This window comes from Anopheles marshallii, chromosome 2 (assembly GCF_943734725.1).
Source record: "Anopheles marshallii chromosome 2, idAnoMarsDA_429_01, whole genome shotgun sequence".
Lineage (NCBI taxonomy): Eukaryota > Metazoa > Arthropoda > Insecta > Diptera > Culicidae > Anopheles > Anopheles marshallii.
The window spans coordinates 41,575,520-41,589,173 of record NC_071326.1 but is presented as its reverse complement, the minus strand read 5'-3'; the positions used below and the strand labels follow the sequence as shown (position 1 = coordinate 41,589,173).

General features: G+C 48.2%; 1 protein-coding gene across 1 annotated transcript; it reads left to right on the top strand.

Annotated features, from left to right (window-relative positions):
* Positions 1-218: 218 nt before the first annotated feature.
* On the top strand, positions 219-13,466 carry LOC128709560 (dynein axonemal heavy chain 3). The gene is made up of 14 exons (XM_053804567.1): positions 219-926; positions 995-1,956; positions 2,023-2,207; positions 2,293-2,558; positions 2,627-3,847; positions 3,918-5,207; positions 5,270-5,823; positions 5,898-6,102; positions 6,170-8,906; positions 8,968-9,097; positions 9,173-11,704; positions 11,784-12,123; positions 12,192-12,815; positions 13,164-13,466. The coding sequence occupies exons 1-14, from the start codon at positions 297-299 to the stop codon at positions 13,464-13,466; spliced, it is 11,979 nt and encodes a 3,992-aa protein (XP_053660542.1). The 5' UTR covers positions 219-296.
* Positions 13,467-13,654: the final 188 nt, after the last annotated feature.

Sequence of the window (13,654 nt, the reverse complement as noted above, 5' to 3'; positions counted from 1 at the left end):
TGTTAGGTATCGCTATACACCTTTTTTTACTCCTTCGTAGTGCACTTCAAAGAGCAAGAATGTCTATCAGGTGAAGGTGAAAAAGAAACGACTTACCAACGAGCAGTACATCAAGAAACTTAAACAATCCGAAAGCATGTAAGTGCCTGTTCCTTCACTTTACTTTATTCCTTTACTTTTCTGTTTCCACATCTTCTTTCAGGAAACTGAAATATCTACAAGCCTTACTGCCTGTTCACCCCGATGAACAAAAAGACAAGATACTGTTACGCTACGAGCAAAACTTTCGCCATGCGATGTGTTTCTTCGACGACGCAATGAAGCAGCGTACGCTCAACGTTCTAGATCAGTTGGATGTACGGAAGATCGATCACTATCCTTCACATCTTATCAAAAAGATTATACCACGGGTCGATCACCGTCTTAACTATCTCAAACAAGCGTATAAGTTCATGCTCGAAGAAGAACAACTATGGCCCAACGTATATCCCGAGGTGATACTGATGGACTATCTTTTCGATACTGATCACGGTGTGTCTCGAGATCAGGCGGTCTTTTTCATCATTCTACTCATGGACCTGCAGGAAGACTATCGGTACTGTGTGAAGCGTGCATTTCTTCGCTATATATTACGCTCGGAAATGGAACGATCGCGCCTTCAGCTTGCAATTGAACCGCCCGAATTCCCCATCGCCACCATGGTCGCACCCGTACCATGGAAGTGCTCCATACAGCTGGCCAAAAACCGACTCGAAGAGGTGCTCATGATAAACCACCCTGTACTGCAGGCGATCAATATGCTCTGGCACAAGCTGTACAGCAACCTACTGGTCGTCGATTCAGTAAAGTTCTACAGCACCGATATCCCGATGCACGCTGATAAAATAACCGAGATGATACACAACAGCTGTCGAATAACGAGAGATGTAAGACATGCGCTCTACTCCCAACGCAAATTCTTCACAATTTCCTTTCAAACGTACGTCTTTTCCAGATATTAATCAACGACTGGATGCCGCGGGTAGCCGACCTGGTAGACGTGATGCGCAAGTACTGGAAAGATCTGGTACCGCGAAACTCTACCCACGGTGGGCGAGGCACCATCTTCTTCAACTGCATACACGCCCTCACCTCATACCATCTGCAAGAGTTGATCAAGAAGAGTCTGGATCATCTTGTCGAAGCGCTGGAAGTGTACCGGGAGGGCGATGTTGCTGGAGAGGAACCGAAAGTGAAGAAGAAACCCTTCATGACGCTCACCGTTTCGGTGGTTGGTCAACATCACACGGATATTGAGAAAACCACGGAGAAAAGTGACCTTTCGCTGTACCAGGTGGATGACGATGATCCCGACATACTAGCCTCGGAGTCGGACGATTTTGTGCTGACCAACGGTGATGAACGGCGAACGTCCTTCATTGTGGAAAGCAGTGGCAAAATTATCATCTACCCGTACATGGAAGAATTGCCCGATCTGTTCAAAAGTTACTTCGTCAAGATCTTAAAGGTGGGTTACAAGATCCCACGGCTCGAGTACTATCTGACGCAGGATGAAAAGCAGCTGGGCTACCTACACTTCATACGCACCGACAACGACGACATGAAGAAGTTGTACGAGCGCGTGAAGAAGATTGTCATTGCCAACCAGACCGGTCCGACGGTTTACTTGTATCCGATGTACGAGTACTATTTCCCGGTGCTGGCAAACAAAATGAAGTTGATAACGGAGGGGATTTTTTCGCAACCAGAGCTACCACCGCTGGACATTTTTAAAGAGCTGGTCCAAAAGTTTACCGATCTGCTAAATGGCATTTACTATCTGCGTGATTTTATACCACTGAATTTATTCATGCTCGACAACAGCAGATTAAACAAGGTGCTCGAAAAGTTGGTCAACGATCTCAAGAACTTTGTCATCAACTATTTCATCACGCTCAACCAGGTGGATAATAGAAGGTGAGTGTGAGAGGCCATTTTATTCGACTTGATTAGATATTACACTTTTTGTATTGCTTTCGCCAGAATTTGTGATGAATTTGAGGATATGTCACTACATGCTGGCGAGCGACCCAAGGAAACGCCCGAAGTGGTCGCACTACAAAACTACCTTACGCAGTGCCGAGAGGAGCGCATGTATCAGCTAACGTCGGAGATTAAACAAGTCGCTCAGCGGGTTATTTTCCTCTTAACTCATGCGATTCTTGACCGTATGTAACGTGATTTTCATGGAAACATGTAGTGTTCCGTGTTCGAGAAATGTTAATTTTATTTCCATTTATTCCACTACCATAGAGGAAGACATCAATCTCAACTCCCGACTGTTCCTGTGGCCGAAAGAGCTGGAAAAGGTGCTTGATCTAAGCGGTGCCCGATTATCGGTGGTGCGTGAAAATCTTGAAACATCTTTGCGCGAACGTCGCGTTAAATTCGAGCAATATCTGATGACGGAAAAGAAAAAGATGGACCACTTCCGTACGAGGGAAATACGCGAGATGCTCTCGTTGGACGATCTACGTGATAAAGTCGATACGGTGGATGGATTGATGAAGATTTTGGAAGTATTTATCTGAACGTTTGATTTATGTCTATGTAATGGTTCGCGTTCTAACATAATTGTGTTATTCAGGATTGTAGCCGGGAAGCAAAGGAAATCAACACCAACGAGAATCTGCTCCAGATCGATCTGTCCTTCTTCCCTTCACTCAACGAGATGATCGAAAAGATGGGACCGGTTGAGAAGCTGTGGCACACAGCATACAAGTTTGATACCTGTCATGAGGTGTGGTACTTTGGTCCGTTCAAAGACCTCGATGCCGACATTATACGGAATGCAGTTGAAGAAATGTATCAAGCTATATCTGTGCTGCTAAAGGAGCTCACCGGAAGCCCTCAGGCAAAGCGTGTCGCCGAACAGATACGCATGAAGGTGGAAAAGTTTAAGGTCTACCTCCCGATACTGGAATCCGTCTGTCGCCAGGGGCTGTGCGATCGCCATTGGAAGCAGATCTCGGAAGAACTGGGCCAAGAAGTGAACCCTGCCGTGCACAATTCGCTTAGCCAAATGGTGGAGATCGATGTCGTCAAGATACAGGAGCGTCTCGAGGAGATCTCTAACGCGGCCGGTAAAGAGTACGAGCTGAACATCCAGCTCGTAAACATGCAGGAAGAGTGGACCGACGTGGTATTCGTTTGCGCACCGTACCGGGACAGCGATATGTACATCCTATCCTCCGTCGATGAAATCCAAACGCTGCTGGACGATCACATTCTGAAGGCACAGGCGATGCGAGGATCACCGTATATCGCTGCCCTCGGCACGAAAGCAAACAACTGGGAGGATAAGCTCATTTCTATGCAAGACATTATCGATACATGGCTGCAGGTGCAGGCGACCTGGATGTATCTGGAGCCGATTTTCAGCTCCGAAGACATCCTCCGCCAGATGCCAACAGAGGGCCGTCACTTTAAGGCCGTCGATCGTGTATTCCGCAAGATCATGAAACACACCACGGCCGATGCGCACGTCATCCAGGCGACAGATTATCCAGAGCTGCTGAACACCCTCCGAAAAGCGTACACCGATCTGGAGGAGATTCAGAAGGGTCTCAACATGTATCTCGAGAAGAAGCGGCTCTTCTTCGCGCGCTTCTTCTTCCTCTCGAACGACGAGCTGTTGGAAATTTTGTCCGAAACGAAGGATCCGCTACGCGTGCAGCCGCATCTGAAGAAGTGCTTCGAGGGCATACATTCACTGCAGTTCGATCAGCAGATGGAGATCGTTGCTATTACATCGGCTGAACAGGAAGTGATACCGTGCGTACGAAAGGTCAACCCTAATCTTGCCAACGTAAGTACGGGCATTCAAGTGGATTCTTGATGTTTTTTTTACTAATCCAATCCATTACATTTTTTGGTAGGGTTTGGTTGAAAAATGGCTTAAGGAGGTCGAAACCGTTATGCTGGAAAGCGTCAAGGAGCAGATCTGGCAGTCGTACGAACGCTACCCGAACGATCCGCGTAAAGTGTGGGTGCTGAATTGGCCCGGCCAAGCCGTACAAGTGGTTTCCTGTCTGAAATGGACCGAGGAGGCCGAAGAAGCCATCCAACAAGGACAGCTGCCACAGTTCGCAAAAACCTGCAGCAATCAGATAGCAGAGCTAGTGGATCTTGTGCGAGGCAACCTTAGTCCTGGTGCTACGATCACGATCGAGGCACTGATCGTTGTCGATGTGCACGCACGGGATATTGTTAACTTGCTTGTGGACAAGCAGATAGCTAATGTCGGTGATTTTAACTGGTTCTCACAACTGCGCTATTACTGGCGCATAGATGACGATGACAAACAAAGTTATGTCGGCGTTAGTATGGTAACCACGGATCTAAAGTATGGTATGGAATATCTTGGCAATACGGGGCGTCTCGTCACAACCCCATTGACCGATCGATGCTTCCGCACACTTATGGGTGCGTTCAAGCTGAACCTGGGCGGAGCACCTGAGGGTCCTGCCGGTACCGGTAAGACAGAAACCTGCAAAGACCTTGCCAAAGCAGTGGCGAAGAAGTGCGTCGTGTTCAACTGCTCCGATGGGTTGGATTACAAAGCGCTGGGTAAATTCTTCAAAGGTCTCGCCCAGTCCGGATCCTGGGCATGCTTCGACGAGTTCAATCGCATCGAACTGGAGGTGCTATCAGTCGTAGCGCAACAGATTCTCACCATACAGCATGCCATCGCTCAAAAAATTGCCAAATTTACGTTCGAAGATACGCACCTGAAGCTCGATCCTACGTGTAACATATTCATCACGATGAATCCCGGCTACGCAGGACGTACGGAGTTGCCAGACAATCTAAAAGTGCTGTTCCGCACAGTCGCCATGATGGTACCTGATTATGCCATGATCGGTGAGATCACACTATACTCGAACGGGTTTGACAACGCCCGTGTACTGGCCCAAAAAATCGTACACACCTACAAGCTGTGCTCGGAACAGTTGTCCTCCCAGTTCCACTACGATTATGGCATGCGTGCTGTCAAGTCTGTACTAATGGCTGCCGGTTCTCTACGCCGCAGCCAACCGCACCTGGCGGAGGATCAAATCGTACTGCGTGCCATTATTGATGTGAATCTTCCGAAGTTTCTTCAACAGGACATACCACTGTTTGAAGGTATCTATAAGGATCTGTTTCCTGGCGTTAATCTTCCTCCGGTATGTTATTCGTTATGTTATGCGTTTTCGCTATTCCACTACATTCCACTTTCCCTTTTTAGCCTGCACGAGACGATATTGTGCGCATATTGCTGATAAAGTTGGTTAAAAGGAAGCTGCAGCCGACGGCCTGGTACATTGACAAGATTATGCAGATCTACGAGATGATGCTCGTTCGCCACGGTTTAATGATAGTGGGTGATTCCATGGGAGGTAAAACCACTGCCTATCAGGTTTTAGCGGAAACGTTGCGCGAACTACGCGTCGAGAAGGGGCCAAAATGTGAAGAGCAAGGCGTACAATACCGCATCATCAATCCAAAGTCCATTTCCATGGGCCAATTGTACGGGAGCTTCGATCCGGCGTCACACGAATGGTCTGACGGGGTGCTAGCGAACACCTTCCGCGAAATGGTGAACACCACGAGCCCGGAACGGCAGTGGATACTGTTTGACGGGCCAGTAGATGCAGTGTGGATCGAGAACCTAAACACGGTGCTCGATGACAACAAGAAACTCTGTTTGATGTCCGGTGAGATCATTCAGATGACTAAGCTTATGAATCTTGTCTTCGAACCAGTCGATCTGGAACAAGCTTCACCCGCCACCGTGTCCAGGTAGAATCATTAAACTTCTAATAGCAATAGCTATTTTTGAACAAGATTCGATATGCACTCTCTTTCGTTTCTAGATGCGGTATGATCTACATGGAGCCACACCAGCTCGGTTGGATTGCGCTGCACAAGTCGTTCTTGCTGGTGCTAGAAGAGAAAGGAGTTTCCGAAATCAGCATCGGTGTCTTTGAACAGCTTGTGGAATGGTTGATTCCTCCTGCATTAAAATTTCTCAAAATGGTTAAAACCGTCTTGCCAATCTCTGAGATGCAATGTTATTTGGTAATATAAAATCCACCCTCATACCACAGAACATAAGTGTACTTAACCTACTCTCACGCTCTTCCAGATGTTCTCCAAATTCTTCTCCATATTTTGCACACGCATAACAAACTACACACAAATACAGTTTCAACAGACTTTCCTCTTTTGCTTTGCATGGGGCTACTTCTCGTCTGTCACCAACGAGGGACGTAAAATGATTGATCCCCTGCTGCGCAAGATTCTCTACGGTGGCAATGAAGATCATCCCAAACCAAAACACTTCTCCCTCAACCGGGGCCAGATGTATCCAGAAAAGATGAACTTTATGGACTACCGATACGACGAGCACGAGAATTGGTGGCCTTGGCAAACTACCGAGGAGCTTGTCCTGCCAGAATCGTGCATAGTGTCCGAGCTTATGATACCTACCAAAGAAACTGGCTACATTATGTACTGGACCAACCTTTGCGTTCGCCATGGTATCCCGATCTTGCTCGCTGGTCCAACCGGAACGGGCAAGAGTGCTACCATTTCCAACTACATTCGAGAGCTACCGAAGGCGAAATTCATCTCGAACATTATCAACTGTTCGGCACGAAGCACTGCCGCCCAGGTGCAGGACACGATCATGAGCAAGCTGGACCGCCGAAGAAAAGGCGTGTATGGACCGCCGGTTGGAAAGGAGTGTGTCAACTTCATCGATGATCTAGCCATGCCAGCCCGTGATGATTATGGTTCACAACCACCGCTCGAGCTCGTACGTACCTGGCTCGACCATCGTATATGGTCTGATCTGCGAGATACGTCCAAAATCGAACTGATCGATCTGCTGCTAATCGCTGCGATGGGACCAATCGGCGGCAGCAATTACATCCCACAGCGGCTCTACCGGCATATGTTCGTGATGTCGATAGATTCCTTCGAAGATAATACGTTGATGCGCATCTTCTCCTCCATCGGTGATTGGCACTTTGCGAAAGGTTTCCCGGAGCCAGTGGCCCGACTCAGCAAGCTGCTCAGCCAAGCAGCAATCGCTGTATACCGTGGAGCGATCGAAAACTTTCTCCCGACACCAGCAAAGTCGCACTATCTGTTCTCGCTGCGGGATGTTTCCCGCGTGTATCAAGGCATCGTTCTATTGCCCTCTAAGAAGCTGCCCGATCCGGAGAAGCTTGTGCGTCTTTGGGTGCACGAAACGTATCGCGTTTTCTGCGATCGATTAGTGGATGATGACGATAAACTGCAACTACTTCGTCTGGTTGATGAAGCTTGTGTAACGCATCTACGCTTGAAGCTTGAGCAAGCTTTCGGTGAGCGTCTCGAACCTGGCCAGAAGGTATCAGATAAACACATCCGCGATCTTCTCTTCGGCAATTACATGGAACCTGCTGCCGTAACGCGCATCTACGACGAAGTGGACAACTGGGAGCAGCTGGAGAAGAACATCAACTTCTACTTGACGGAGTACAACGAACGTTCGAAATCGCCCATGAACTTAGTGCTGTTCCGGTTTGCCATTGAACACATTTCCCGCGTATCACGCGTGCTGCAGATGCCTCGAGGACATTTGCTCATGGTGGGTCTCGGTGGCTCTGGACGTCGCAGTGCTGTAAAGCTAGCATCCAGCATGAGCGATTCGCACGTATTTCAAGTGGAAGTAACGCGCAACTACACACTCAACGAGTGGCGTGAGGATATGAAAAAATTGCTGATGTATGCGGGCTGCGACGGAAAGCGAACTGTGTTCCTGTTTAACGACTCCCAGGCAAAGGAAGAAGCCTTCGTGGAGGACATCAATTCGCTGCTCAACACCGCCGACCTGCCCAACCTATTCCAGGCCGAGGAGAAGGCGGTGATCCTCGAACAAATGCAAACCATCGTCCAGGCCACGAACAAGCCAATCGATCTGACAGCGCTGTCACTGTACAGCTTCTTTGTGGAGCGTGTACGCGAGAACCTGCACATAGCACTAGCGTTCTCCCCGATCGGAGACTCTTTCAAAAAGCGGCTGCGCATCTATCCTTCCCTCATCAATTGCTGCACTATCGATTGGTTTACGGCTTGGCCCGATGATGCGCTGCAAAAGGTGGCGGAATTTTTCATTCGCTCGATGGATCTCGTCGCCAGCCAGGAGAGATTGTCGATGTCACGCGAGTCATCGAGCATCGAGGCGGTTGAACCGATGGACGAGAAGGACCAAAAGGTACGCAAGCTTACCGCGCTAGAGTGCAAGCTTATCGACTGTGTGCTGGTCTTCAACGAAAGTGTCGTGGAGAATTCGAATCGATTCTTCCTCGAGCTAGGTCGACGCAACTACGTGACTCCGACGTCGTACCTGGAGATGTTACGATCATTCAAAGACCTGTACCACAAAAAATACTCCGAAACGATTACGCAACGCGACCGCTACACAACCGGTCTGGAGAAGCTAGACTTTGCCGCCGGTCAGGTGTCGGTCATGCAGAACCAGTTGCAAGATTTACAACCGATGCTAAAGCAAACGTCCGACGAAACGGAGAAAATTATGGTAAACATTGAGCGCGAAACGGCGGAAGCTGAAAAGAAGAAAGAAATTGTCGGTGCCGATGAAACAGCAGCGAACGAAGCGGCCGCATCAGCGCAAGCGATTAAGGATGATTGTGAAAGCGATCTACAGGAAGCCGTGCCGGCCCTTGAGGCTGCTCTGGCAGCCCTTGACACTCTCAAGCCGGCAGACATTACTGTGGTAAAGTCGATGAAAAATCCTCCCTCGGGTGTGAAGCTCGTACTGGAAGCGGTCTGTGTCATTCGAGGCATTAAGCCGGATAGAAAGCCCGATCCAAGTAGGTGCTGATAGTGTAGCCAGCAATGCACATTATATCTACTCTCACATCCTTTTTCCAGATGGTCACCTGGTGGAAGACTACTGGGGACCTTCGCAAAAGATGCTCGGTGATCTTAAATTCCTCGATAGTTTGAAAACCTTCGACAAGGACAACATTCCCATTCCTGTTATGAAAAAAATCCGCGAAGTGTAAGAGTCTTTCGGTGAATTTCTTCGGTTCTTTTTTCGACTTTGATTACTTCTTTTGCTTACCTTCCCGCACAGGTATATTGCTGACCGTGAGTTTGTTCCGGAAAAAATCAAAAGCATTTCGATGGCCTGCGAAGGGCTCTGCCGGTGGGTACGTGCAATGGAGATCTACGACCGCGTCGCAAAGATTGTTGCCCCGAAAAAGATTGCACTAGCCGAAGCGGAAGCCGAACTGGCAATGCAGATGGAAAAGCTCAACTCAAAGCGTGCCGAGCTGCAGGAAATTCTCGATAAGCTACAGAAGTTGAACGATTTCTTCGCTGAAAAGTCCCGCGAAAAGAAACGCCTCGAGGATGAAATCGATAGCTGCGAAAAGAAGCTGATCCGTGCGGAGCAGCTGATCGGTGGACTTGGTGGAGAGAAGCGTCGATGGTCCGAGTGTGCATTCAACCTGCATCAATCCCTTAGTAATGTGGTTGGTGATGTTTTACTGGCAGCAGGGTGTGTAGCCTATCTCGGTTGCTTCACCACTGAATTTCGATCTACAATCGTGCAAGAATGGAACGTGGAAGCCGTTACGCGACGCATACCGTGCACGGAGAATTTCTCCCTGATCACCACTCTCGGAAATCCGCTACAAATTCGTAGCTGGTCGAACTGGGGTCTACCAACGGATAACTTTTCCGTTGAGAACGGAATTATCGTGAAGCATGCACGCCGCTGGCCGCTCATGATTGATCCGGAGGGGCAAGCGAATAAGTGGGTGAAGAACATGGAGAAAGCGAACAATCTCAGAATCATTCAGCAAATGGAAGCCAACTACATGCGCATTGTCGAGAACGCAATCATCAACGGGTATCCGGTGCTGCTGGAAAATGTAGGCGAAAGCATCGATTCCGGATTCAACTCGATCCTCGAGAAGAACATCATCTATCAGAAAGGAACGTACAACATTAAGTTTGGGGACGGTATGGTGGAATATAATGACAACTTCCGATTCTACATCACGACCAACCTACGCAATCCGCACTATCTGCCCGAAACGGCCGTCATGGTAACGCTGATGAACTTCATGATCACGGAGCAAGGGTTACGCTCACAGCTGCTTGGAACCGTCATCATACAGGAGCGTCCAGATTTGCAGGAGAAAAAAGAATCTCTCATCATAGAGTCGGCTCAAAACCAGGAAGCCTTATACAACGCCGAAGCCAAGATTTTGCAGGTGCTCTCGACAGCCGAAGGTAACATTCTGGACGATGAAAACGCTATTGACATTCTCACCTCGAGCAAGCAACTCTCGGAGGAGATACAGGCGAAGCAGATTGTTGCCGTGGCTACTGAGGCGGAAATTGATGCTGCCAGACAACAGTACATACCGGTAGCACGCCATTCGGCTGTGATTTTCTTTTGTACGGCCGAGCTGGCTAATATCGATCCCATGTACCAGTTCAACTTAACTTGGTTCCTGAACATCTTCGTACAGGCGATCCTAAACTCACCTAAATCCGATGATCTGGAGCAACGTTTGAAGCATTTAACCGATTACTTTACTATGGCCATTTACAATAACGTATGTCGCTCGTTGTTCGAGAAGGATAAGCTAATGTTTTCGTTCGTGCTATGTATTGGCATAATGCGCGGCCGGGGCAACATTAAGGATCCGGAACTGTCCTTCCTGTTAACAGGTGGGTTGGCTTTGGACAACCCTTATCCTAATCCCGCACCCGATTGGTTAACGGATAAATGCTGGTCAGAAATAGTGCGGGCCGGATCGCTGCCTTCTCTCAAAGAACTTCCCCAATCGCTCATGCGGAACATTGAGCAATGGAAAGCTTACAACGATCTGAATGAACCCGATGCACATCCACTTCCGGAACCGTACGACCAGCACGAAAACATTATCAAGCTCATCATCCTTAAGTGTCTCCGGCCTGATAAAGTGGTCCCTGGATTACAACGCTTCATCATACAATATATTGGCAAAACGTACGTTGAACCACCGCAGTTCAATTTGGAAACATCATACCGCGATTCGTCCCCCCGAATTCCACTCATATTTATGCTGTCACCCGGCTCGGATCCTATGGATAACATCTTTACGTTCGCAAACGCGCACTACATGAGCGATGACTGTCGAGTGATCTCGCTTGGACAGGGGCAGGGTCCGAAGGCTACGCGAACTATACTGGATGCCATCAAGCTAGGCTATTGGGTTATCCTCCAGAATTGTCACGTGGCGGAGTCGTACATGGACGAGCTGGAGAAGATTTGCATGGACTCGAGCCTATACGAATCGGTGCATCCCAAGTATCGCTTATGGTGCACATCATATCCTAGCCGTCGGTTCCCGGTGTCCATTTTACAAAACAGCGTGAAAATGACGAACGAAGCTCCGAAAGGTGTGAAAAACAATATGAAACGCATCTTCAGCACAGAACCGTTGTCCAACAATGCCTTCTATTCGGATGCTTTCGATGGAGATCTTGCCAAGGTGTGGTTGCGTGGAGTCTTCTCACTGGTATTTTTCCACGCTGTTGTACAGGAACGTTGCAAGTTCGGTCCACTGGGTTGGAACATCCCGTACGAGTTCAATGAATCGGATCTAAAGTAAGGGTTCATCCCATTTTATTCTATTTTTACGCAACTACTGTCCAATTTACCTACCAACGCTTATTACATCCCGCAGAATTTCGCTGATGCAGTTGAAGATGTTTCTCAACCAGTACCACAAGATTCCGTTCGAGGGACACATTTATCTTACGGGCGAATGCAACTATGGAGGGCGTGTGACGGACGATAAGGATAGACGGCTGTTGATGGCTCTTTTGAATCGAATCTACAATCAAAATACGATCGACATCGCCAACTTCCAGCTGACGGAGTCGGGACGCTACAAAGTACCGGAGCTGCCTACCGGCAAGGAAGCGCTTGCCTACATCTCCACATTACCCATGATCGCTCATCCTGAGGTGTTTGGGTTGCATGAAAATGCTGACATCACGCGCAATATTGATGAAACATCATCGGTATGTACGATCAACCTCAGTCTCAATCCTCTCAACAATTACATTCCATCGTCAACTCCTCATTGCAGTTACTAAACCGTGTGTTACTCACCCAAACACACCTCTTCGCTGGAACGACCTCTTCAGATATGGAACAAAAAGACGACCCAGTTTTGCTGCTGTGTACTGAGATCGCCAAAAAGCTGCCCAACCTCTACGATGTGGAAGCCGTCGCCGAACAGTACCCGATCGAGTACGAAAACTCCATGAATACCGTGCTGCGTCAAGAGCTAACACGCTTCAACCGGCTGCTGGAGTACATCCGGCTCAGCCTAGTCGATGTGCAGCGTGCCATCAAGGGTCAGATCAGCATGATACCGGAGCTGGAAAATATCTATCGCGCGATGAAGATCTCGCGTGTGCCGAAGGCATGGCTTTCGAAGAGCTATCCATCGTTAAAACCACTCGGCAGCTACGTAAACGATTTCGTCCAACGGTTGGCATTCTTCCAGCGCTGGATCGACGACGGGGAACCGAATGTGTACTGGATGAGTGGGTTCTACTTTACGCAGTCCTTTCTCACTGGTATTATGCAGAACCATTCACGCAAATTTAAGCTTCGCATCGATGAGTTGGTGATGGATTTTGATGTGACGAGTTTTGAGTCGGACGAAGCAGTCAAAGATTCGTCGGAAGTGGCTACGTTTGTAAAGGTAATGGTAGCATGGTTGATGAAGTACACGAGTAGTAGTCAGTAGTGAATCCTATGTTAGTAATAGATTAATTACAAAAACTATCAATCATTTTCATGTATATTATCAATCAAGACACTAACAGTAACATTTCAAACGACCAAAATCACCCCATTTAACACGCTGCATTACATAAGGACAAACGACGCATCAACGTAGACTACGTACTGTTCGACGTAAGTACATCATCATTAAACGAATCGGTGAAGTTGTTTTTTTTTCCTTCAAAAGGCGAACAATCGCATTTTCTACTAACATGCTAACTCAGCTGTACTATCGCTAACCTAATTCGCCATACATTCTTCACAGGGTCTTTACTTGGAAGGTGCCCGATGGAACAGGGAAAGCATGCTCTTGGACGAGCCACTGTCACGCATCCTGTACGACACGCTGCCCATCATTTCGATGACTCCAATACTGAAAAGTGAAAAGAATGGCCAAGAGCGCGAACGCTACGACTGTCCCATCTACAAGACTAGTGAACGTCGCGGCGTCCTATCTACCACCGGTCATTCGACAAACTTCGTCATGTTCCTCGAGCTTGACACACATATGCCGTTGGAGCACTGGGTTCTTCGAGGAACCGCTTGTCTCTGTCAGTTGGATGACTGAAGATTACGCACCAATGCTATCCCATGTATTTTATTGTCGCATTTTTTCACTTTGACCCTTTTTGCTGTTTTGGTGTGGCACACAAACCCTGCTCAAAATAAATCTGTAGTCGTTTAATCGAGTCCGTTTCTCGACATTTCTCTTATCTTATCACATTTGCCGTTACCAGGGAAGGTAACTTCGTCCGT

Coding starts and splice junctions, on each gene's coding strand:
- LOC128709560 (XM_053804567.1), top strand. CDS start 297: ATGTGTTTCTTCGACGACGCAATGAAGCAGCGTACGCTCAACGTTCTA. Junction 11,705..11,783: donor TTCAATGAATCGGATCTAAA/GTAAGGGTTCAT, acceptor TACATCCCGCAG/AATTTCGCTGATGCAGTTGA. Junction 12,124..12,191: donor ATATTGATGAAACATCATCG/GTATGTACGATC, acceptor TCCTCATTGCAG/TTACTAAACCGTGTGTTACT.